The sequence below is a fragment of the Dasypus novemcinctus genome, chromosome 5, assembly GCF_030445035.2.
Source record: "Dasypus novemcinctus isolate mDasNov1 chromosome 5, mDasNov1.1.hap2, whole genome shotgun sequence".
Classification (NCBI taxonomy): Eukaryota; Metazoa; Chordata; class Mammalia; order Cingulata; family Dasypodidae; genus Dasypus; species Dasypus novemcinctus.
In genome coordinates this window covers 157,133,081-157,160,452 of record NC_080677.1, presented here as the reverse complement: position 1 = coordinate 157,160,452, position 27,372 = coordinate 157,133,081, and the positions used below count along the sequence as shown (strand labels likewise).

General features: G+C 38.5%; 1 protein-coding gene across 3 annotated transcripts in view; it reads right to left on the bottom strand.

The window, feature by feature from the left end:
• The window catches only part of MPP7 (MAGUK p55 scaffold protein 7), a 254,694-nt gene that overhangs the window by 17,251 nt on the left and 210,071 nt on the right, over window positions 1-27,372 (bottom strand). For all 3 annotated transcript variants that reach the window (XM_071215472.1, XM_058297771.1, XM_071215471.1), the window contains one exon: window positions 19,172-19,342. In XM_071215472.1, the coding sequence (XP_071071573.1) occupies window positions 19,172-19,342 (171 nt within the window). The remainder of the gene's footprint in view (window positions 1-19,171; window positions 19,343-27,372) is intronic.

The window sequence follows — 27,372 nt, the reverse complement described above, 5'->3', positions numbered from 1 at the left end:
TAAAGCTAATAACATCCCTCATTTTGGGAGGAATCACTGAGAACATGTGCCCAGTGCCGAGCACAGAATCCAGGTACTCAAGGGTTGATTCCACTGCCTACTTCTTCTTCCGACCTGGGTGGGTCTCGGGAAGCTGTGAAAAGACTAAGGTTTGATGCTGGACAGGGAAGAACATACAGGAGACAGGGGACGGGGAGAGCAGGGTGGACTTCCAGGGTGAGGGGAAAGAGCAAGCAAAGAGGAAGGGGCCAGAACTGGGGAGTGTGCCTTCCTTGCTCTCTCGTGCTGCTTCCAGGGGCCTCACCTGGTATAAACGACCCGCTGGCCTGACATTTGTCCACACCTTCCACTTTCCCCCACAGTTGTCAAGCAGCAGTTACCCCCCAGCTTCCCCTCGTCTCTAAGGGGTCCTCAACTCTCCCTTTTTATTATAAATGCTTCATAGTATCCCACGTATATGCTGAAACGGCATTCACAGCTAACATAACATACTAACAAATCATTTATCATACCCCCAAGTTAATATATTGCCCTAACTGTACTACATGAAATAAAGAAAAGTAAAAAAAAAAATGTAGAGAAGTAAATTATAATAAAAATACATTTCTGTAGGTAAAAGCTTGGGCATGGCGAGACTAGAAAACCGAATGAAGTCGGATAGTTGCAGCTGCTCAAAACACTAAATTAGTCTGGATTTAAGAGGGGTAAAAATATCAGGAACCAGTCTATACAAGAAATTATGGGAGGATGGAAGCCTGGAGCTATCGGGAAACATGAGAGAAAGGGCCAGCACTTAAACAGAATCCAGATGAGATAGATTCGTTTGACTACAATGAAGGAAAGAGGGTTAGAACCTTCAGTGAAATAGGGATAAATTGTCAAGACTATCAAAGTCAAGAAAATAATACTTCTGCAAATGGTCCAGCCTGTAGTGTAGTGTAAAACGAAATTTCCCAAGTGTCCCAGGAGGTGTATCACTTACCCCGGACTGAAATCTCACCACGTGTCAGGTCGTCTCTCGGGTCCCTGAATGTCTAGCACAACACCTGGCCCCTCTGCCACTCAGGCACTAAAAGCAGCGCCCCGTGAAGCTCCCCGACGCCCCAGGCGAGAACGGCCTGCTTGGAGGCTTGAGCCCCTGGCTTGGCTTGGGCTTTTCCTTCTCTGTACCTTGACCCAGTCATCACCCTTGGCCACCTCTTAGCCCCTGGACTTCCTTATTGGTGTCCCTCCTGCTACTGCATGGCAACCCCTTAGCTGGACCAGCCTGGGCTCTGCCATCTCTATAGACGCTGTTTCAGTCTCTGATTCTTCCACGTATCAGGTGTTATTCTTCCCACCCCGTCCTCGCAGGAACGCTGGTGCCTTCACGCCTCTGCCTCTCAGCTCGTGGGTCCCATATCCCCATAGCTTCAACTCTCTTATGCGCTGCCCTGTGCTCACACTTGCCAAGGAAACCTTCGGGCTCAGGTCCACGAGGGCCCAGCTCCCCAGCCAGGCCTGGCCCGCAGCGGTGGTGAGCAGGAATCTCCAATCAGGAGGCCGGGCCTTCGTGCGCTCCAGCAAGGATTTTATGCTTTTCTTGCCAGGTCTATTTCTTGGATCTCTGAAATCACAACTTCCTTCTGCATTCTCCGCTCCACTCCCAGCAGGGGCCTCCTTAGCACTTCTGCATAGAATCCCAGATCCATCATCAAAGGCTGTCCATTTTACTTATTTATGGATTTATGACTTTCCATTGTCACTGCTGCCACCCTATTCCAAAATACTATCACCTTTGCCTCTCTCCAGAAACAGACTAACAGCTTCCCCGCATCTGCTCTTCAGGTACTTCAACCCATCAACCGGACACCAGGGGTCTCTCAGAGGGGGCGAGTCTAGGTCCGTCACTCTCGAGCTCACATCCAGCTTCCAGTGGCTCCAACACAAATACCAGCGTCTTTCCATGCTCTATACAGCCCTGCACCATCAGACACCGCTGTGTCCTCCTGCTTGGAAGCATTTACTCCACCTTGAGTAAACGCCCTTCACGCCCTTCAGAGCACAGTCCAAGAAAGCCTCCCCTGAGCCTCTAGAACACGCTGCCCGTTCTGCTACCAGGGCAGGCCGTGCAACTCCCCAGAACACGGGGACACTGTGATTCAGCGACTGGGCCATGCCACACCTGTCTCTGCCCCTGGAAAAGAGGCACCTCGAGGGCAGGAGTCCCTGGACGCGGTCGCCGCCCCAGAGTAAGCCCTCCACACGCCTGCCGAAGGAGCGGACGAGCTCGCTGTGCACCACCTCGCCCCCCAGCCAGCAGGCCTCAAGCCTTGGGGAACGCGGGGCCAACGTGCAGAAGGGTCCACAGCGTCCCTGCTACAAACGTGGGCTTCTAGACCCACCTGGGCCGCCTCGGCCCTTACTCCAGACACCCACACCTTTCACTGCCCTTCCTTCTAGAGCTTTCCATCAGCACTTAAAATTGAGAACGCCTCTCCTGCCTGAAAGAACAGCGGCAACTGGAAGGCTTCCCTGAACCCTACGTCCTCCTCCAGCTACAGCCGAGTTGTCTCCACCGTCGTGACAGGGCTTGTCTCATTTCTCACCAGCACGTCTCGTTTCCGCCCAATGCTCACGGAATCAAATCTAAGTCCTCTGACATTTACAGATTGCATCTCGCGAGTCACTCCTCCATCTCTAACCTTGATTCCTGTCGCTCTCCTCTCGCCGTACAGCTATGCTACGTGTCTTCTGCCTCCTAAGGCGGCAGTTCTCTTCTGCATCTGCTCTCATCACAGGCTGCCTGCTCTTGCAAAAACGCCCCGTCCTCTCCTTCACTTGGTGATTCTTGCCCATTGCTGTGGACTCAGCTTAGCTACACCTTAACAGTCTTCCCTGACACTTTAAATCTGTGTTCCCCCTACTTCCCACTCCCAAGTGCCTGTCACACTACACCGTGTCTGCTTGTCTTTATTTTTTTCCATTTTTTACCTTTTTTAAGATACATAGATCACACAAAATGTCACATTAAAAAATATAAGAGGTTCCCATATACCCCATTCCGCACACCCCCCGTCTCCCCCATCGACGACTTCTTTCATTAGCGTGGCACGTTCACTGCATCTGGTGAGTACATTTTGGAGCAGGTTGCCGGGTATGCTTATGTGTCTTTAGACCATGAGCACTGTGCAAACAGGGAATGCATCTGCTGTGCTCACCAAATGATTTCCTAATTGGGCAACTGCAGGCACTCATTACTTTATTGAAATTATTTTCCACAATTACCGTGCTATAGAAATGAAACTATTGGTTTGCAGCGGGGCAAAGGAGCGGGGGCTGGAGTTAAAGCGCATCTGCACCCAGGACATGTGGGCGGGATGGCTCACAGAAGCTGGGGCCCTTGCAGCTGAATGTGGCTCCCTTCATCTGAGTGAAGCAGAGTGGAAGGAATGAGTTCAGCTGGAGAGACGGCAAGTTTAAAGGAAGGAAACCTGACAACAAAAGACTGCAATGTAAGAGCAAGACAGGGCTGGGGGCCACTCTGAATGTCAAGGTAAAAACCAAGGCCGTGGGGCAAGCCAAGCCCCTGGGGGAGAGGAAGGAAGGGGTGAGTGCTGATAGATTGCTCTCTGTATACCGAGTGCCATGGAAGGCTTTTGGACTCAAAGAAGAGAGTAAATTGTAAAACTTGCTCTTTAAAATAGATATAAAATGAACAAGAAAACCCAGGGCTATGACAAGAGTTTCATTACGTGTACAAGTGAAACAAATCCAATTATATGTGCCAAACAAAGCAAAACACAGACAGAGGTGACCAAGCAAAGCACCACAACTCAAACAGCCCCTGGGCTGAAAGCTGATGGGGTGGGCTCTTTGCAGGCACTGCTGATTGCGATTACTGCCCCTTAGCTTTCTATTTTTTTTTTTCTATTTTACTTAGTACCTAATCCAAGAAATAATACTCCATTTTAAACCTGGAGAAAAACTTGCTGTGTTTGAATAATTGGGAAAAAGTATGCCACCTCCAATGTGATATCCTTAAAGTTTGACTATATTTAATTTTGCCTCTTATGTGATGTCTTTATAAACCAAATCTTACAAAAAGGTACCATCACCGTATAGTCATTTGGCATGCAAAGAATATTCAATGGCAAATAATATTCCCTAGATTAGGTTAATTTAGATAATTGTCTTTAAAGGGAGAAGTCTCTCACAAAAAGGTTAAAATAGGAACGAAATTTCCATTTTCTTACCACAACATTGTCCAGTGGGCCTACAAACAGCATGGGCCCTCGGATCAGTTCTGCCACGCGCATGGCAGATGCTCTTGTGTTTCTCTTCTTTAGACCTTTTTTTGTTCCCCCTCCCCTGCCCGTGATGGCTCCCTCATCTGTTTGCTGGTTGTTCTTGTTTGTTGTTTGCTCATTGTTTTTGCTCCTTGTCTGATTGATTGTTTTTTTCTTTAGGAGGCACCAGGAACCGAATCTGGGACCTCCCCTGTGGGAGACGGGCGCTCAACTACTTGAGCCACATCTGCTCCCTGCTTTAGAATTTTTTTAAGACCCACACTCCTCTCCTTTTTTTTTTTTTTTTAAAGATTTATTTATTTCTCTCCGCCCAACCCCTGTCTGTTTTCTGTGTCTGTTTGCTGTGTCTTCTTTGTCCACTTCTGTTGTTGTCAGCAGCACGGGAATCTATGTATCTTTATGTTGTGTCATCTTGCTGCATCAGCTCTCCGTGTGTACGGCGCCATTCCTGGGCAGGCTGTACTTTCTTTCATGCTGGGTGGCTCTCCTTACAGGGTGCACTCCTTGCGCATGGGGCTCCCCTATGCGGGGGGCACCCCTGTGTGGCAGGGCACTCCTTGTGCGCATCAGCACTGCGCATGGGCCAGCTCCACATGGGTCAAGGAGGCCCAGGGTTTGAACCGTGGACCTCCCATGTGGTAGACGGAAGCCCTAACCACTGGGCCAAGTCCGCCGCCCACACTCCTCTCCTTATCCTTCCTCTGTGGTTAGGCATAAACTCACACAATACTGTTAGCTGGCAGTTTTGTATTTAGAATACAAAATCTATTTACAATGTAGGTAATTTAGGGATACAAATTGAGGTTCATCCATATCCCTCTGCAATGGGACAGATTCATTTCCCCATTCAATATAGAAATTTTTACACTTGGTGAATATATTTATATGTACACATATAAATAGTTTACTCCACAGTTTGTTTTCAATAGTGCTTGTGAATGATAAAGTGAATGGAAAAGAAACCAACAGTACTCTTTTCAATCCCACACGATAGCTCTGGAATCATCATCATCATCATCATCATCTTCATCAGGCAGTGAGGTTCTTTCATGTGGCAGGTATGTGCTGGATGGTTTAAAAACATCATTACTAATTCTCAAAACATCTATAAGAAAGGTATTATTATCCTCATTTTACAGATGAAGAAACTGAGACAAGGAAAGGTTAAGTAATTTTCCTAAGGTCACACATCTGGAGCATGGCTTAGCTGGTATTCAAAAGCCCGCCTGTCTGACTCGAAAACCTGCATTCTTTCCATACCCTATCAGGTTATCAAAAGAGGGCCAGGCAGACGCTAGCCCAGGTATCCTGTTGTCCACGCTCTGCTTGTGGCTGTGACACGTGGCCCCGTGGAGTCTTCTGCCCCCGCCCAAGCCATCCCGCCCCGTAGACAGAACGGCCATCTGTGCTCGCGGAAGCAGGCAGTGGTCAGACGTGGTGATCTGAAAACTCATTCTGAGAAGTCTGAAAGGAACTTAATTAGGAAGACGTGCAAACCAGGCCTGAGCCACATGTGCTGAGCCTGGCTGTCAGGGCTCCTCAGGCCAGGACTGAGGAGAAATCAAATAAAGGGACGATTTCTGAGGAAAATCCAAAGAAGCACATTACAAAACCATTTTGGAAGTTCATTACTTTGGAATTCAGGCAGTGAACTAAAGTTAATGGGCTTACTAGCTTTGAAAAGAAAAGAATGCTTCTATTCAAGCAGAAAAACAAGTATTTATCTGCTTCACATTTTAAAAATTTTATTAAGAATTTACAAAATCACTTTGAATGTAAATTCTGGAAAGCAGGAATAAAGACATGAGCAACAGTCCCCTTGAAGTTCTTGGGGGAAAAATGTGTCAACTGAATAATTAAGACAATTAGGAAGGCATATTATTTTAAATTATTTTTGCTCATTTAATTAGTAACTCATTTAATTAGTAAATCCTTACAAATGTGTTTCTTGTGATTTATATATAAAGCTTCATTAATTCAGCCAAAGAAACAGAGCCCACTTAGGTTGTCAAGCAAAATGAAGTTAGTAATGTTTCTATTAAAACTTCACATTTAAGAAATCTTTTAAGAAACCAGGCACTGTTAATTAAATGTAACGATTCCATTATCTCTACCTTAAAAGGAAGATTTAAGAAAACTTTTCTATGTAAAATTCTCAGCCTTCATCTGCATGGAGGGAGGATTTACAAACACGGACACCAGTCCCCAAATGATCGCTCTGTTGTCATGACCTGTGTACCTTTGGGCAGGCAAGAGTTTTCATTCTTCTGTGTTCTGATCTTTTCTTTTGATTCCCAAATGTATGTTTATGATTGTTAACAAATGTTTATGTATGGAAAACAAGAAACCTACTTTTATTAGAATGTTAGCACATTATACTTCCAAAATTAATTTATAGTTGATACATAAAAGTTTCGTTCTGTAAACAGGATCTCCCTTCTGAATGTGGAACAGACATGCACAACTAAAAAACAAAAATGATAAACCAGTGGGGAAAGCACTGAGGCAATAAACCAACGACGCACTTCAAAACTGTAAATGCAATGAAAATGTTTAAAATATTAAATGATATTCTTATACTAATGAAAAAATAATGGCCCCACTCTATGGCATCATACTCTGAAGTTTCAGACATCTATTCATTTATGAGTTAGTGCAGATCCTAAATGAATAAATAAATAAGTACTAGGATAACAATAGTGTACTACTGCTGTGTGAAGAATTTATTGAAATCCTATAAAAGTAATATATATATTTAAATGACACTTGTGTAATATATAAAGAATGAGCATAAAGAAATTTTTCTTTACAAAGGCCTGGCATAGAATTTAATTGTAATTTTTCTTGAGGCTGATGAGTATCACATTAAATTTGATAATCTAGAGAAGATGGGTGGTACCTTATACATGAAAGTACAACATGCTAATGGCTACAGTGTCAACCATTTGTTTGGAAAGACACTTCCTAGAGAGCCCCAGGTAGGTGGACATCAGGCAAGCTCGCTCTAACACCCATACTTGCTTAGTATAAATGTTTAAAAATTTATGTCCAATATTAAATTACATTTATACTTACAACATGGCAAGGAGAGATATTTGCTGCTCTGACTAAGTACTGCTCCATTTTGCTATTTATTTTTGTGCATCTCGGCATGAGTATAAAAACAGAGTGTGGTTGCAGCTTTCACTGTGTGTTCATCTCCAGGGTACCTGCACTGCCCAACATAAGAGTTCTTCCACATTTCCCCCAGACATTTTTATGGTATTGCCAGACTTGTTACTCTTACTATCCAGAGAAAAATATCAGAATCAATGGAGTCTGCAGTAAATGCCCAAAATGCTTTTCTTACCTGAAAAACACACTTATTCATTTGATTTGTTGTGAGACACATCCAATGAAACCTCTATCCTTTGGATTAGGCAGATGTTAAAAAAAGTCTACTTATCATATTGTAGCACTACTATTTTTGTTGCTCTAGCCATAAAATATAACCATACTATTACATTTGACCCACAGTCTTACAATTGCATAAGTGGGTGGCTGAATTTTTGTGTTGTAGAGTGACAAATCTGTTTATAAAACGAAATTTGAAGTCTCCTTGGAATCAAACTATATTAAAAATTGTGTAGCAACTTAGTTTATAATAAGCCCTGACAGAAGTTCAGATTTCCCTCCTTCTGTTGCTTTCATAATAAAAGGAAAATACTATTAATGAAGCATCAAGTTGTATACTAAGTCAAAGAAAAGTAAACAAAAAGGGAGTGGGAAGCATGTTCAAAGAGCATGATTTTATCCAAAGCAGCGATTTACACTGGACTTATTATACATACTGACTTAAGAATTCATCTCACCAGTATCTCAGAGCTATGATAAGAGGGCAATAAAATTAAAAGGTCAAAATAAAACTATTCCCGAGTCTACATTAGCAAAGTTGACATGGGCAAGGATACCATCTCACTTCTAAGCCTTTGTTCAAAATACCACTTTCTCCATGAGTTCTACCATGATCTTCTATTTTAAATCCATTGCATCCATGTCTCCAACTCTTAAATCCCCTTACCCTGCTCTACTATCATGTTCTTCTCTAGCATTTATCATCTTCTAACAACTATATCATTGGCTTAACTAATTTACTATGCCTATTTCCCCCTATTTCTACCCAGTAGACTCTAACCTCTATAAAGGCAGGAATGTTTGTGATACTAGAGCACCCCATGTGCTTAGAACGGAGCCAACATCCCATGAGAATCAGCTGAATGAATAAAGAAACTTAATTGTAATTTATGCCCAGAAATTAAGCCTGACTATAAACGTTTACGTTAGAACAACGGCATAAAAAAAACAGCCATGATTCTATAAAGATCATATTTACCTTTTCTATTCAAGGATTTTAATTTTAAATCCATCATATACACATAACTTCAATTATGACTTTTGGTTTTCCCTTGTCTATATAAAATCCCTGGAGCAGACTCCCATTCCTTCGAGCAGCAAAAGCTATTGCAACTCTAACAAACACACTAACATTTATATTTAGTTTGAGTGCTTACTTTCTTCTCTGCTGCACTTGGTGGACTCTCTTTGTTGTGCAATAGTTTTATGGAAAAATGAAAACTGTCTTATAAATGTCTATTTATTCAAAGTACTTCTATGAGTAGTCTGTGAGTAGCATATAAGATTCAGAACAATGGAGGGCAGAAGAGTATTTAATGTCCAAGCTAAATCATATAGATTATTAGCTTCCTTTAATGCCTCACAATCTGACAGAACAAATTGCAAATTATCTGACATCCACAAGATGAATTTTTGCTTTTCTATTGGCTTAAGCTGTGAAAAGCGTTTAAATAGCTTTTAAAATACCAAAAGCTTTCTCCCTGCTCTGTCCCCCATCCCCACACAAATTGTTTGGCTTATTATTTGACTTTTTAATTTTTATTTTTCAGGAGGTACCAGGGAATGAACCCAGGACCTCATTCACATGAAGCAGGTGCTCAATCACTGAACAAGGCTTCTCTAAAGATAATGTGTAACGTACAAGAATGTATTAAATGTCCAGCACTCTGTTTTAACATACTTTGGGAAAATACTTCTAAATACAGGAGATAATTTAATAGAAACTGCCACTGAAATGTTTCAGTGGCTAAAATGTGGCTCTGGAATAACACAAAATGAAGAGAAAATTAAATATACTCATGAAAGCTCAAAGTCCTCCACTGTCATATTTTTAGTCTTTTTGTATTTCATGAAAGTTAAATCCAAGTACAAAAATCACTCATTGTGGTAGGCTATGGGGAAAATAACACTTTGTAATTTCTCAACAATATTTACCTAACAGTTTCAAGGTAAATATCATCATTCCCTATGGTTTTGAAAATATTGGGTAAAGACAAATTAAGCTTGAGGAGGAAAATGATGCTTATACTCTCTTCATCTTCTTAGTAAAGTACTTCCAATACATGTAGTAGGAGCCAACGAATTACTTGCTAAGCATATGACTTTTTTTTTACAACAGTGAAGAGTAAACAGTCAATACAGGAATAATCCAAACCTTCTAAAATTTGAGTCTACTGCTTGATTATCTCTTATAGATGATAATCTACTAAATAATCTCATTTAACCTCTAAGAATTTTTAACACTGGCGCTCAAAATTAATATCTTTAGTTAATACTATTAAGAACTCAGTTTTATTAAAACTTATTAGGATACGAAATTTTAAAAAAATCTTATTAGGTATCAGGAATTATGTCTTTGAAAGTATCATTCCATTTAATCCCCCAAACAACCTAGAATGCAGATGCTTTTATTTTGCTCATTTTTCAGATGAAGACACTGAAGTTCAAAGAGAAGAGGAAATGTGTGGGTGTCACACAGCTACTGAAGGATGGGATAGAATTGGCACAAAGGCTTTCTTGACCCAGAGCCCCCTTTTTTAACCTTTTATACTATCCTGACTCATAAGATATAAACAGATAGGGATTTCTCCAAGTAATAAAGTCTAAACTTCTGATACTTCAGATGAGCCATACACATAAGAAGAAAGGTTTTCTGGGCAGTGACTTCACAGAAGAAAGCCAATGTTAGAAGGCACTTTTGAAGGAGTTTTACACAAAACATCCCCTCATCCCACTGGATTCCATGGAGCTAAGTAACGTTGCCCACGCCAGCAGAGGCGCAGGGAATCGCATTCTAGCGTTCAATCACCAACACCAGCGAGCTGAATTTTCCAAGCCTCCACCTGCACAGGCACACTTGATTTTGGAAGGTTTACAAATCCTTTTAGTAGAAACATTCCAAAGAAGGTTGCGTTAATTTAACATTTCTACATGATTTTCTTTCTCTACTTTTTCATATAAAGACAGGATATACTATTTGCTATGATGACATTTGATATACACTGTAACATAAGACAAACAATATTTATATCCTCAACTGTCTATTCTGCTATAATGCAATTATTAGGGACTTAAGAAATACTGCATTATTAAAAATTGCATTATACCAGCAACTGCTCCAAAATATGGAAATAAAAGGTCAGGGGCTAAGAGTTTCAAATAAAAGACATTTCCCCTACAGGAGTTTCAGAATAAAGCTTAAAAGTAATAAATCATTTGATCAAAATAAAACAAACCTAAAATATCACTGAGCAAATCCTGAACAGCAGATTAGGACCAAATCGAAAGTTTTTAAACCATTATTATAATATATGCATGACAAAGCACAAACTGAAATATGATGTTAAGAAATGTAGAACATTAAAATAAATTGCAGCCAGTTCACAACCACCAACGAAAGAATGTAATGGCAGCCGAAGATTCAGCCACTCAACAAAGCCACACGGCTTCCCCTATGCACTCAGCACTAGGGCCTCGTTATATTTGCATTATGAAGTAGCAGTAAGTGAAAAGCAAAATCCATTCCCTGATCAATCTGGGCCAGCAGCACCAGCAGCATCTGGGTACCTGTCAGAAATGCAGAATCTCTGGCCCCATACCAGGCTTACTGACAAGATCCCCTTGCCCCTGCCCCAGGTGATTTGAATGCATGTTAACATTTGAGAAGCACTGGTGGAGGAGCTGGAGATCAGAAGGGAAGGTAGGTTTCCTGCCTCTGTACATTCTCTGAGACTGCTTCTGTCTAGGGTTATCTAAACACTATTGAAAGGCAACCTATGGAATGTGAAGACAGAGTTGATAGTAAGATCAAGCACAGAACCTTGTCTTGGTGACCGGGAGAATTATCCCACACCGGCTGTGAAAGATGTGAAGAGGTCTGAGCAAGAGAGACCAGAAAAATCAGCCTAGGATACTCTAGGAATCCATTGGTGAATTTTAAGGAGGGGGAACATGCCCGGACACTGTGAGAATAAATGGGTTGGGAAGCTGGAGGAGAGCCCAGCAAGGTCCAAGGTGGAACACCTGACCAAGGGCAGTGAAGATGGGCAAGATTGGTGAGAAAACGGATGCTGTGGGAAGACTTGGATTCAAACTTTCACAAAATGAGGAGTTGTTAGGAAAGTGAATAGATGGCCTTAAATAAAAGAGAAAAGGAAACTGAGATATTTCTATCCAGCAAACAGTGTTAGTATCACTCTGATTTTACAGATGGGAAGCCATACTCAACAGTGAGATAGGAAAGAGAGCTCTGGTTTTAAACCCCTGGGGTCTGAAATCAGCTCCACAACTCAGTAGCCTTGGGGTCTTGGACAAGTTACTTCTCCTCTCTGTGTTTCAGTTTCTTCATCTGTAAAATGGGGATAACAAAGTATTTAATCATAGTTATGGTGAGGAATGAATGAGATAATATCTGCACAGCCCTTAGCACAGTCAGTGCCTGGCTCTCATCAAAATTTAGCTATCCATTATTACTTAAGGTAGAGGAAGGACAGAACTAATTTGTGAAACCAATTAAAATGTTAAAACTGAGCTGGGATTGCTTGAAAGGTGTTGGGAGTGGCAAAGGGTAATGAAATATTATACAGAGACCTAAGTAGTCGAAAGGAATATTTCAGTTGTCATTGAAGTAATGTAATTATTTACTCGAAATCTGGAAAACTCTAAGGAGTGAGAGAAGAAACACTAGTGGAGGAGAAGTACAGAGCAAAGGAAATATTAATCTTCACTGCTTCCTTTCCATTCTGTAACATCAACATCCAGCACCTCCAGTTTAGGAACGTCTTAAAGGTTATACTACTGGTGAGAGAAAAACTCACAACCAGAGGACTCTAAAAAGTAAGCAAAAGGAGGCAGATTGTGGAAGGGAGTCTAATTTGGTAAGTCAAATTCCAAGTGGATGAAGTTTCCTATTCAATTTTTCTTCCTCCGCACTTGGGTCTTACCCATAAGATGAGTCCCCATCTCAAAGCTGCACAATGGAGTAGAGGCTTGAGTAGCGCTGACACACTACAAAAGTTTGGGATCATCCTTAAGCTATGCATGAGTGAGAAAAACTCAGAGCAACACAACAAGGACTTTGAGAAACGAACAAGGATTTAAGCCACCGCACAAGTGTCTAACTCAAGTGTCACATCCATAGAACCAAATGCCAAAGCAAGATAGCAAAGACTCTGAAAATGGAACAGATGCAAGATACACAAAGGTTGAATATAACCAGGTTGATAGTCTGCTAAAAATTTTTAGCCATTTCCAGCAGAATATAAAAGAGCCCAAATCCTATAAAACATTATGTTTGAAATGTCTAGGATACAATATAAAATAATTCAATATACAAAGAACTACCAAAGGTGACCCATTTTTTAAGGTAAAATACAATCAGTAGATGTAAAGCTCATGATGACTATGATGTTGGAAAACGCAAAACTATAAAGTAGCTATTTTAACCAAGCTCCATGAGGTAAACACAACTGAAATGACAGAAAAATTAAATATTCAGCAGAAAAGGAGAAATTGCAAAAAAGTCTTTAGCTTCAGATTTGAAAAATATGTCTCTGGAAGAAAAAGTAGACTCAACAACAAAACAGAGATGATAAAGGAGTCCATGATCTTGAAGATATACCAAAAGAAAATTACCAAATTTGAAAAACAAAGAGAAAAAATACCGGGGGAAAAAAATCAGAGCCTCAGGGACTTGTGAGACAATATTAAAATATTCAACATATGTGGATCTTTTTGTGGGGAAGGAGACAAGACTAAAAAAAATTCTGAAGACATAATGGCCAAAATTTGGTGACAGACCAAAAAAAAAAAAGGGGGGTGGGGAAGACAAGTAGAAAACAAATAATAAAATAGTCTACCAAAATCCAATGGATGTGTCATGATGATGGGAACGAGTGTTGTTGGGGGGGGAGAGGGGGGGTGGGGGAGCGGGGTTGAATGGGACCTCACATATATATTTTTGATGTAATATTATTACAAAGTCAATAAAAAAAAAAAAGAAAAAAAAATCAAAAAAAAAAAAATAGTCTACCAAAATCCATAATTACATAAGACATAAATGGTCTAAACACAAGAATTAAAACAGAAATCATCACATTAAATAATAAAAGACCCAACACTTTGCAGCCTATTAAAAAAAAAAATTAAAAATAAACTCATAGGTTAAAGTAAATGGATAGAAAAGGATATTCCATGAAAATAAAAAGCAATAGAAAGATTGAATAGGTATATTAATATCACACAAGTTAGACTTTACAACAAGGATTATTATCAGAAATTATATTTCATAATAATAAGGGGATCGATTTGAGAAAACATAATTTAAATGAATGCCAAACAACAGACCTTCTAAATACATTAAGCAAAAGCTGACAGATATGAAAAGGAAAATAGACAAATTTATAATTATAGTTGGAGACTTTAAACTCCTTTCCCAACAAAAGAACAAACAGAAAATCAAAGAATATAGAAGACTTAATATTATTAATCAATTTGACTTATACAGCTAGTATAAAATATTCCATCCAACAGAATATATATTCTTCTTAAGTGCACATGGAACATTCAAGAGGACAGACGATATTTTGGGCCATAAAATAAACTCTTTCAAATTTAAAATAATTTAAATCATAGAAAACATATTCTTTTACCACAATGAAATTAAACAAGGAATCAATAACAAAGATATCTGGATAATTTTCAAATATTTGAAAATTAAATAACACACTTCTAAACAACCCATGAATCAAAGAAAAAACAAAGGAAATAAGATATTCTGATTTGAATGCTATGTTATAAAAACAAAATAAATCAAAATTTGTAGGATCCATTAAAGTAGTACTTAGAGGGAAATTTATAGCATTATATTTTTTTAAAAGGTTCTCAAACCAATGATCTAAGAGTCCACCTGATTTTGAAACTAGAAAAAGAGCAATTTTAACCCAAAGTAAGGAGACGGAAGGAAATAACAAAGAGCAGAAAACAATGAAACTGGACTAGAAAAACAGAAGGTTAAAAAAAAAATCAAAGAAACCAAAAGCTAGTGCTTTGAAAGATCAATAAAATTGAAAAAAGAATGAAGGCAGGCTCTAAGATGGCGAGCACAGACCCTCCTCACCTCCTGTTATTCACACCCACGGACATTTCCCTGTCCTTGAGTATAAGCAAAATCTGTGATTTGCTTATTATCCACAGATGGTGGCAACGGGGTTGGGATGTTACCTTCATGGTAGTTTACGTACAATTGTGACTTTCACCTTGCTAGCAGGTATTCAGATTTAACAAGCTGCCGTGTTGGAGAGGCCCCCGCAGCACGGACTGAGGGTGGGCCCTGGCCAAATGTCAACCAGAATCAAGGCCTCAGTTCAACAACCTTCTAGGAACTGAATTCTGCCAACAACCACATGAGGTTGGAAGTCTAGCCACTCTAGCCTTTAAATGATCCCCAGTTCCAGCGAAGACTTGGGAGAGACTGTGAAGGAGAGCTCCCAGCTAAGCTATGTCCAAATTCTGACCTGTAGAAACTATGAAATAACAAATGTGTGCTGTTTTGAGCAACTATTATCATCACAGCAAACTCAAAATTACCAATATCATGAATAAAAGTGGAGACATCAGTACAGACAGTTAAAGGATAATAGGGACAATTTTATGCTTATAAAATCAGCTACATAAATGAAATGGACAAATTCCTTCAAAATCACAAACTGCTAAAGATCACTCAAGAAGATAACCTAAATAGTGCTGCATTAGCACATGAGTGCTTTAAAGAAATGCAATTTGTAGTTAAAATTTCCCCCCAAAAAACAACCAAGCCCAGATGTAGTTTCATTGGGTAATTCCACCAAAAAGGACATTATACCAATTCTACACAAACTCTTTCAGAAAATTAAGGAGAAAGAAACATTTTTGAATGGATTTTATGAGGACAGTATTACCTGATGTTAAAAGCAGACACAACAATAACAAAAATACACCACTATTCCTTATTCCCTTCTGATCACAGATATAAAAAGCCTCAAAAAATATTAGGAAATTGCATCTAGTCCTATAAGAAGACTATATATCATAGTTTAGTAGGTGTTATCTGAGAATAAAAGGCTTATTCAACATTCAAAAATCCATCATTGCAATTCACCATTTCAACAGACTGAAGAAAAATCATATAATCATCAAAATAGTTGCAAAATATATCATTTGACAAAACTCAACATCAATTCATGATAAATACTTTCAGCAAAATATATAACACAATTTCCTTATCCTGATAAAGAGCATCTACCGAAAAAAAAAAAAAACACAAAAAACTATAGCTAACAATGTACTTAATGGTGAGACTGAATACTTTCTGAGATTGAGAGCAAAGCTAAGATGTCTGCTCTCACCACTCCCATTCAGTATTACACTGAAGATCCTAGCAGAGTACAATAAGGCAAAAATAGGGAATAACATTCCTACTGATTGGAAAGGAAGAAATATTCATAGATGACATAATTGTCTATGGAGAAAATTTCGAGGAATGTACAAAAAGTTGTTAGTAAAATAAATGAGTTTAGGGAGTGGATGTGGCTCAAGCGGTTGAACAACCACCTCCCACATGGGGAGGCACTGGATTTGGTTCCCGGTGCCTCCTGAAAACACAAAAGCAACAAGCAAAAGAATAAAAAAAACCAACTCAGGTAAGCCAATGTGGCTCAGTGGTTGAACACTGGCTTCCCACATACAAGGTCCCAGGTTCATTCCCTGGTAACTCAAAAAAAGAAAAAAAAAGTAAGTTTAGTAAGGTTGATGATGAGCTTAGGTATAAATCTAGCAAAATATGTGTGGGTTTTGTATGTTAAAAATTACAAATCACTGATGAGAAAAACTCAAAGAAGCTATTACAAAATGGAGAGAGACACTGTTTATAGATGGGATGAAATAATATTGTAAAAATACCAATTATTCTTTAGCTGATATACTGTGCTTAAACATAATTCAAATCAAAATCCCATTAGGATCCTTCCCCCACCTTGAAATCAATAACCTAACTTTTAAATTTATATGGAAAGGAGGGAGTGGATGTGGCTCAAACAGTTAAGCACCTGTTTCCCTCTTGGGAGGTCCCAGGTTTGGTCCCTGGTGCCTCCGAAAAACAAAACAACAAACAAACAAACAAAAAACTGACACAGGTGAGCCAATATGGCTCAGTGGTGGAGCGCCAGCTTCCCACATCTGAGGTCCTGGGTTCATTCCCCGACCCCAGTACCATTTAAAAAAAATTATAAGGAAAAGCAGAGGAATTAAAAAGAATTTTGAAAAAGAAAAAAGAAAAAGTTGGAGGATTCATACTACTTGAATTCAAGACTTATTATAAGAGCTATGTATTCAAGACAGTGTGGTATTGGCAAAATATAGGCACACAGGTCAATGGAACAATCGAGTTAAGAAATAGGAAGGGAGTGAAGCTCTCTCCATTTCTCTTCCAAAAGAGAAGTTACTATGGACTAGGGACAATTACAGGATACCCATAGGCTACCTTTGCAACACATTAAAAAATACATGTGAGTTCTGTTTCTTGTCAGGGGCTCTTCTCACATCAAAGTTGCAGAAAAAGCAAGTGGGCCCAAAACCTGGCCAAAATAAGCTTTTTCTCTCTACTCTTCTTTTGCAAGTCTGCAGACACTTATTTTTTCAGTTTCTCATCTCCTCATGCAGTAGATGGGGTGTGGCCTTAGGGGGAGTGAGGATTCCCTTATGCGCTATCCCATATAACAGAGGCCTGCTTGGGAGCTCTGCACCCAGAACAAAGTATGATCTGATCTAATTCCCTTGAGCTCCAACCCTCTAGTTTGTATCTTCCAGGAGGGCTGTAGAGAGGGTTGGTGAACCCTGCATGTAGCACCACTCTGCAGCCCTCCGTGATCACCAGTAACAGAAGGCCAACCACCCTCCCTCCCCTAGAAGATTCTAGGCCAGTACTTTTCCACAACCATCAACTATCTTTAACAGCTTTTGACAATTCAAGTTTGATTTAGTTTTATTGTTCCCTGAATTACTTTTTAGCCTCACAGTTTATCCTCACATCTATCTTTCTTTCCTCATCCCTGAGGGAAGGGATTTTATTGCTAGCACAGTAGAAGAAAAAAAGACAAGATGTATTCTACTTTCTACTTTCAATGAAATCCCCTAGGGAAAACCAAAACTTAGGCAGATGTAGTAAAAGCTCCTTTGCTCTAGAGAGGATCGTCTAGACTTAAGGGATCAAATGAGATCAAGCTATCCCTGCCCTTTTATCCTAACCTGTCTCTCTCCTCATGATAGGTGCAGGCCTTCCATGCGATAGAAATGGAAGAGAGGCTGCTGAGCTCAGTGCTGGTGAGGGAGAAGGCCCAGTTCAGATGCCAGGTGGGGGAGGCAGAGGAACTCGCAAATGTCCCATGAGGACAAAAGGGTTTACCTCTGACCACCTGGCCACGTGTACTGGGGGATGCTGGTGCTCTCATTTATCCCAGTCCACAAGGACAGGAAACATAAAAATGCTATGGAGAATATTCTCTCATGTGTGGACTGGGTGGATTCAGTACAGCTGGATTAGACAAAGTGGACATCTTAAAGTAAATTTTGAAGTATGTGAACACCTTTCTAAATATTGAAAAAACTGTTTAATAGCTGGTAATTCTAATGATCATTTTCAACGACATCTACATGTAAGAAATGCAGTTTCCTACTAGTCATCCGCCATTTTTGAACTAAGAAAATGTGTTGTTATCCTTCAAAGGATTTCATCTCAACAGAAAGGGTGATTCTTTAGCTTTTCCACTTATTCTTATCTCCATAACTGTCAACTCCAGTTTATAAAAGAGCAATTAACAAAAGACACTGTGCTCCTTTATGCTAAAACGTTTCCAACATCACTAGTTTTCATCCTGGGAGCTTAAACACCTGTCACCACATTTTTAAAGCAAGGTAAGTGAGGTGGAGTGGAGTCACCACAAGGCTGTATGTTTGTGAAGGTTGGCCAAAACACACAAGGTTTGTGGAAACACCTATGTACACTCGGTGACAACTTAAAAGCAATTTCATTAACTGGCACTCCAGTTTTAACTATGTCAGTGTCCTAGTAATATGTTATAAGAGTCTATTTCAGTAAAGATCTAAATATCACAGAAAGCTTGTACCATGCCTATTGGGTCAAAATCCTGAAAGAAACCTCCATTGTATTAAAAAAATATTCATTTCTATGATGTAGTTGTCCTGATAGGTTTAATACACGATGGTGGTGTTTGCCCTCTCCTTCAGAAGTTCTGTGAAAATGCAAGTGCCATTTTTCAAAGACTTCTAAAACGTCTCCTGGTGGTTATAGTATGAAAATATTAAAGTCTTCCTTTTAGAGACCAAAAAGTGTCCAAGATAAAGGGATTTTTCAGCTAGAAAACTTCAAGCTTTGAAGTTAAATTCCTACCTTTTCACGTCTTTCCTCAGAATTATAGGCAAAAGCAAACACTTACCAACCAAAACAACAAGCCTATATTTCTCATTAGTTTGCCGCCGATAGGGTGTCACTTCTTCATAGGTGGGTACATCAGCTGTATCATATTGATCACTCTTCTTGCACTCATACATAGATTTATTTGTTTTCTTATCTTTTCTACTAAGACGGAAACTTCTTCTAAAACCAGCTGTGAATATAAAAAAATCATTTTAGTAATAACCAAAAAAATACCATCATAAAACAAAATTTAAAAATTCACAAACTTAATAGAATTTTATTTACCATGATATTGTTATAAGTGCATTTATTTTTTTAAAAATAGATACAGGTACTTTCATTAAAACAATTCTTTACTAGAATCATCTAACATTGCATACGGAATTCATAACATAAATTTTGTTTCTAAATCATAGAGAGCTCTTTTCAGAAATCAACAAATAAAATAACAACAGTAAAATAAGCCAGAAATGGTAAAGATAATTTATCACGGAGTGAGTGCATCTGATATGAAAAAGTTAATCACATGGTAAGACATTTTAAATATAAATCACAAAATCTCTTATTCACAAACACTGGAATATCCTCATTTTGAGTAGATATGCAGATTATTTGAGGAAAATTGTTTGCAAAGGATTTGAAACAAGGAAGATAATCTCCCTAGAGCTCTCTTAACAAAGGCAAAAGGTAAAGAGGGAAAAGGCAAACAGGAAATATAATGAAACACACTGGTATTTTACCCAAAGAGATGAGATTTGAGGGAAGCAAAAAGGGAAAAAGTGCCAGTGTCCCTAGGATGGGACAAAGTTCCATGACTTCTAAAACCACTTATGTAGACAAGGTCATAGGAAAAGCTGTGTATTACTCCTTGTTTCTCTTGTTTTTAGGATATTAGGAGCACCCTGAATAAAGGATCCCTGCGGTGTCAGACTCCTTGCAACAGCCCACAGAAGTAAACAGACACCCTTACAGCTCCTCCTGCACACAAATCTCTTCCTGATTTGCAGAATTTAGTTACCCCTTCTCCACCCCACCCCCAACTTCTGTCACTAGGGACTGCTGGCCCAGCCCAGGATCCAGTATAAGTGTGGCAGTTTAAGATTATTTATGAATTCCAAAAAGGGAGATTACATTTGTAAACTGGTCTGTTCCTATGGGTGTGAGACCCTCTGATTGTATTAGATTCACCTGAGACGTCTTTGATTAAATTATTTTAAGATTAAGGCTTTGACTTGACCACATCAATAGGGTGTAGTTCAGGTTAAGTCCCTGTCTCCTTGGTGGGCTATACAAACGGGCACTCACTCAAGAAGACACAGAAGGCGGCACAGGAAGAAAGAGAGCTCCATAGACATAGAAGAAGACTGAACTTTGATCCTGTGGCCATGGGAAGAGAAACGAGCCCTACAGCAGCCTACAGCTGAGATCAGAAGAAGCTGGGTCCACGGGGCCTTAAGAAGAAGGAGGGGGAGACCAGGCCCGCCATCTTGTTTCAATGTGTGACAACTGACTTGGCTGAGAAGGCAACCTTGAGATGGACTCTTCAGGGCTTTGTAAGCTTTTACCCTAAATAAAATACCTAAATAAAGGGTATTCTGGTACTTTGCATCAGCACCCTTTTGGCTGATTAACATAGACGCTTTCAGGTTTAGCACAGAAATTGCACATTCCCTATTCTAACTTTCCTATGCTGCTATTTCAGAGGGTTCTAATTCAGGGTTCCCATGGTTTTGACTCAAGGGAGGATATTATAGAATAAGCAAGCAGGTAGAATGATAACTTCCTTCATAATTATTCCCTGTACGAAAGGAGCGTTTTCCTGAAGTCACTACAGAATTTTCGCACGGAATGGACATAACCTAGGATATAAATGCTTCATCCAAAGCAAATTAAGTCTGAAAGTAAAAAACTGGAAATTTTCCCATCAACAAATCAAAGATAAATCTTGCCTTTCAGTGACAGCTTTACCTAATTAATGGAGGTTTTTACTTTCATAGTAAGCAATAAAGAGATACCAAGAAAAAGGAAGAAGGTATCCAGCTTTTTAGGGTGAGGTTCTATGGACACCAACTCAGGGGCTGTTTCCTGACATGGTTTGCTGAACCGGGTAAATTTACTAAATTGAAGGAATTAAAAATACCACCAAAAAAATTACACTGTTACATGTTCATGTAAATTTCAGTAAAGGAAGAATGACGTATTTGGTATTTTCACATAAAGAGTTGAAATTCGAGGCAGACAAAAGGGCAGCCCACGCTCCGGGGGCCTCTCGGGTGGATGGGGGCCTCATGGGTGGATGGCGCCCTCCAGCTCTGGGCCCTGGGCACTGGCCGTTCCTCACTGCACTCCCCCGTGCGGCTGGAAGGGGCGTTGTCTCACCTGCCTCTTCCAGGCACCCACCACCAATCAAGTGGAATCTGCACAGGTTCTGAAGCTTAAATGCTTGGACCAATATCCTCATTTTACAAAACAAAGGAAAAAGTCAGTCAGGCCAGCATACTAATTCTACTGGAGCAGCAGAAGCATTTAATGATAAAAAGCAGACTGGAGTTAATTCTGCCTTACCACCCAGGTCCTGTCGCTTACGCAGCAGTGCTGTGACCTTGGGAAGTTATTTTAAACTTCTCTAAGGCTCAGGTTCTCATCTCCGAAATGTACACAATGATTGTATCTACCTCACAGGGTTGTGAAGGTTTAAATTATCCATGTAAAGCATTCAGCCAATGTCTGGCACAAGAAAAATGACAAACCTTAGCTATGTGTTACTGTCTGGTGATGTCCTAATTAATTGAGAGTGCCCTGAAGGCAGAATGGTGCCTCATACCTCCCCATATCCCCACCAGCACACAGTCTAGCAAACAAGGGAAGAACAACTCTAAGAGGCTTATTTATAAGCATTTAACCAGTTAATGTTATAAAAGACAAAATATTAAAATGAAAGCCTGATATAAATGCTAGATATTAAAAATGCTTAAACTAGTTTATTAAAGTAGTAAGGCATTTTAAAGAAACGTAACAAAGCTTTGGTATGTCTTAATTCTTTTTTTTTTAGAGTCTAAGGATGTTATTTCTGTTACTATATTTATATTTAAATAACATCCTTTCCCTCTCTTTTTCTTATTTATATGGTAATTTTTCCCTTCCCAGTTCCATGTATACATACATATAAACACATATAAATATACATACACATATATGCAAATACAAAGTAAGTCTAAAGAAAAAATGAAATAAGTCAGAACAAAGAATATCACGAAAGGTATGAAATCCAGAGTACTGACGTGATTATTTCTCAGGGGGTAAAAAAAAAAAAGCAGCAATTTTCCTGGACTCTGTCCTCCATCGGCAGTCAGAGGTGGTGATGTATTTGGCATGCTGTTTCCAGCAGTACAGAGATGCAATTTTCAAACTTCAGTAAAAGAATGAGTGGTGTGTCTGTACCCCTCAGTTAAGTCAACGGTTAAGGGCTATCTCAGGAAAAAGGGTTCATATTTCCTTGCCTTCAGATCTTATTTGGTTCTCTTATTGAAGGGTGACCAAACACTGCAGGCTTAAACTGAAAGTAAGCAGAGGAGGTTCTTCTAGATCAGGAGTTCTTAATAAGGGGTTCATGGGCTTGAATTTATATTTAAAAAAAAAAAATTCTGTGGGGACATGTTGGTGCAGGTATGATATATTTATTAAGTACTACACAGTATAGTGTGGACCTAGGAAGGGGTCTGTGGTTTTCACCTGACTGGCAAAGGGTCCGTGGAACAAAAAAGGTTAAAAACCCGTTTTAGATAAAGGTGAATAAACAACCTAGAATCTGGTTAATTTCAGTTTACATACAGTACAAAAACTGTAGCAAGTGCTAGCTTTGAAAAAAAAAGAAGGGCAAAGGATCATTAACAAGGAATTTGGAGCAAGGAAACAGTTTTAGACAAAATATATTTTTACTTATAGTTCGCATTTTTTAAATTTATAATTGGCTCAACATTTTTACGGATGGGGTTTTTCCAAAGAGTTTATCCACAGCTGCTAGAGATTCATATTTTTAGATGGAATGGCATGTTTACTTTATTACAATAGGAAAGTGACATTACAGCAAGACTGTAGCTACAAATCAGGCCCAAGTCACAAGGAGAAAACAGAAGACACTTCTTATCTAATGTTTCCTGGTACAAATAATTTATAAAGACCTGATAATTTATCATTTAACTGTGCAGTTGTTTTAAGTAAATTTTTTCACTATAAAGGGGGACATATCATTTGTAATTTGTTTTTTATTTTTGTTGCAAAGACTTCTTAAGGTTTTCAACTTCCTTTAAGCCTTTATTATAAAGAAATTTAAGATGTTTATGCATTTGAAACTATGATTTTTTTTCCTTTGTGATTCTTCCACTGTTTTTACGACTTTCCTGCTCTTAGGTCGATAAACATTTACCTGTATTAAGTTTTTTATTTTTTTAATAGGTTGCATGTCTTTACACTTGATTCTGTTTTCCATTTGGAATTATTCAGATGTAATGAATGAGATCAAACTTGTGAGTGAGGCTGCAATTTTATATTTTTCTAAATAACCAATAGTCCCAGGAATAGTTGTTAAATAATCTTTTCATGCCTTTATGTCGATAAGTATTCTGTACTGAAGTTAAAGATTATGATTCATATTATGATTCTTAGTTTATGTGCAGAGCATTCCTTTATTACTGCCTATTTTCTTAAAGGAGTTAAAAATAAAAATTTAGTTTTTCTCACCTTAATATGCTAAAATGTGATTTAACTTTTTTAAATTAGAGAGACTGCCAAAAATACTGCCTGAAAATTAAGATTTGCACCTTATACCACTGGATTAGTTTGACCAAGCAAATATTTAACTGGTTCAATTAATAATTAAAGGCAGAGAAAATTTTAGGGTACATGAACTTTTAAAGATATTGTAAAACCCACATAAACAACCATAAAAACTAAGCAGTTGGGAATTATTATACACTAGGTTCCTGACAAGAAAACACTGAAATTTTCCTTAAAAGAAACATTCTGAATAAAATGTCGATATTGTTTAATGATGCAAATCATAACAGACATTATAAAAACTATGAATAACCTGATCCTAAAATAAAATTATTGAAATAATGCCCCCATGGAATGCCAACCACAAAATTATTCTCAAGGCAGTAGAGGAAAACTAGGAGACCCTTAGACAAACAAGTAAAAATCTCGGGAGAAGGGTTAAAATGCGAATACAAAACTGAAGAGGTCAGTAGGATCCTTTGGGTGAGTCAGTCAGTTTCTATATCCATCTCTAAAAGCTATGTCAGAGAAACAGTCACCAAAGAATCAATCACTTGGACTCACACAAGAACTTTATCGAGAATTACGTTAATCATATACAAGCTAGGGCAGAATGGATTCTGAAGAAACTAATAGAAAATTCATCCCTGAAACGCTGCAGTTCAAAGCTGCTCTCAGTACAATGTAAAGAAATGTTCACGTCTTAAAAATTCTTGAATTTTTCAGCTCCTGTCAAGTTAAAAATAAAATTAGAAAATCAAAGGACCTAATAAAACTGTGTAAGATATCAATTTGCAACTTCTGAGAAAAAAAATTACTTAGGTCTTAAAAAGTTTCCCCGATTCCACTGACAATTTATTTTTGCATAGCATACAATCACCATAAAAAAAGGGAAACCGTATGAGAATTTAATTTTCTGCCAACCAAACAATAAAGAAATGAATTCTTACTTTACTCTTTCCAAAGTGTGAGAAAACACAGTGTGTACATATAAAATTGAACATAAAAATACTGTTCTGAATGGAGGAAAAAAACCAGATTTGAAATTGTAATTTAAATTGTATTTATTTAAAGTTGAATCTGAGCAACCTACAATTCTACAGGCAGGGGTGGTTTCATTCTGCTAGAGAAAGTATTTCCAAGCGGTATACCAGACAGGCTGAGACTCTGCAGAGCCAGATCCTTTCTTATTCAAGGGAGACGCTGCAACCACTCTTGAAGGAATGCTTCCAAATAGTCGTTGTATAAATTTTATTTTTTAGAAAAATATTAGGACAATATATTTAGACATGGTTGTACTTACCTATATAATATTCTTTAAAAAAATTTAAACATTTGGGCAAATGAGAATTTTTATTAGATTTGTAAAACAAGCAATGTAACATGCTGAGGATCAATGGTGCTTGAACACAGAAGGGGGAGTAGTGAGACATAGGATTAGGGGAAAATACATAGAAGTAAAGATGTGTAAGTGAAAACACTTAAGAAAAATAACAGTGAATGGACAGTTTTCATCGTTTTTCTTTAACTTTATGGTAAACACTTCAGTTAAATAGAAAGAACATCTTAACTTACAGAAATCCCCAAACTGATCTTGTTTCAAAAGAATGCGTGTATTCCAGCGAGTGCTGAAGTGGAGAAAAATTGGTGATTTTCCAAAAAAACATTTACAAGAAATTATGTTAAAAGACAGATACATAATAATCAGTGCTCTGTGAATTGATTATAATGAGTTTTCTGTAATTAATTGACGGGAGCAAAACCATTCTGCAATTATTAGCAATGTTAAAAAAATTGTTCCTCATATGGATGATTTTGTACTGCAGTAGGAAAAATGGAGAAAGAGCCTTTAAAGATGACTATTCTATCATCAAGAAGGAATTACCCTTTAAAATCCAACACAAACACAGAGCAAAAACATACTAACTTCCACACCATCCACCAAAGCCAACGAAGGTTTGAAAGCTTTTGAGAAATGAATTATTCCTATTTTACATAAATATTAATACAAATATAATATGAAAAAATGGTTTGGCAATCTTCATATTTGGCAGCCCGTCACTTAGAGGGATCCAACTTTAAAAGATGCAATTTTCTGCAATTCATGTTTATACCACATTATCAATTTACTTTCACATTATTATACCCCTTTATGCAAATAGTACACAATTTATATTGCCTAGTCAGTAGACTTTTTCCTTCTTTCCAATAAATAATAGCCAAACTTGCATTATTGATCAATACTCTTGACCTCTATAAAACACGTTATGTACACACTGGTAGGAATCATGCCTCATAGTGCACTTTCAGATTAGTTATAGATGATCAAATGTGGTTTTCAAATGCAATTCTTATGAAAAACTGACACTCAGTTCTTGGAATGTCATAATGTTACTTAAATCAATTTGCCAGGAATGTATTTTTCAAAAACATACCCTGTCATCAGTTTCAGGGCTGATTATATAGGCTGCTTACATGCTCGATTTTATGCACCTCAAAGAAAGTGAAAATAATCTCAGGTTTTCAGTGAGTTGTCATGCATCTACAAGTGGTCTCCAGACAGCCATTTTTGTTCCAAGGATATTCTTTCTGTAGGGTAGGTCGCTTTGCTCCCCCATCTAGCCCCCGCTTCTGTGACTGCAGCAGATGTAGGGTGTGATGGTGGGGTGGGGGGTATGGGTAAGGTCCTAAAATAAGCTCAGGTCTCAGAAATTCTTCTAATTAATCCCTTGGGAAAGCCCTCATAAGAAAGCTAAATTTCTAGGAACTCCTTTTCACTATCTGCCAGAGCTGTCCTGGAACCAGAAAATCTGCCACCTACTGAAGGTGGCTGCAGACCCATCCTGAGTAGGTGAATCTTCTTCAAAACCAGGTAGCACTACAATGTTGCTGGGAAATTAGTGGCATCTACTGAGATTCAATGAATATCAGAATATCACGACCCTTTGTAAGACATGAGTTAAATGACAATAATATTAGAAACATGTTTTGTTGTCTGATGTTGAAATTATTTCTTTTAGTGACAGAAATATTTGATTTGGAAGACCTAGCAAGTCTCAGAGGGGTAAGTTTTTCCTCAATACAATAATAACCACAGATTTAAAGGAGAACAGGAAGATTAGGGTAGAAATGGTTTAAAAAATTGAACTAATATTTCTTAGTGTGGAAATCAATTGCAACATTTTAACACCCCTATATTAAGGTCCATTAGAAATAAAGTATAAATTAAAAGTAAAAAATATTTGATATTAGGAGATATAATTCAAGTTTCTGTTGTGATGCCTACATAACGTTTTTTTCTCATACACTATTTTTCTATTGAGAGAGCTCACATACCATAAAATTCACCCTGGAAAAATGTTCTGGGCAATGGTTCTTGGTTTAAGAACAGTTGTACAACCATCACCACAACCTAACTTTAGAACATATTCATTACCCCAAAAG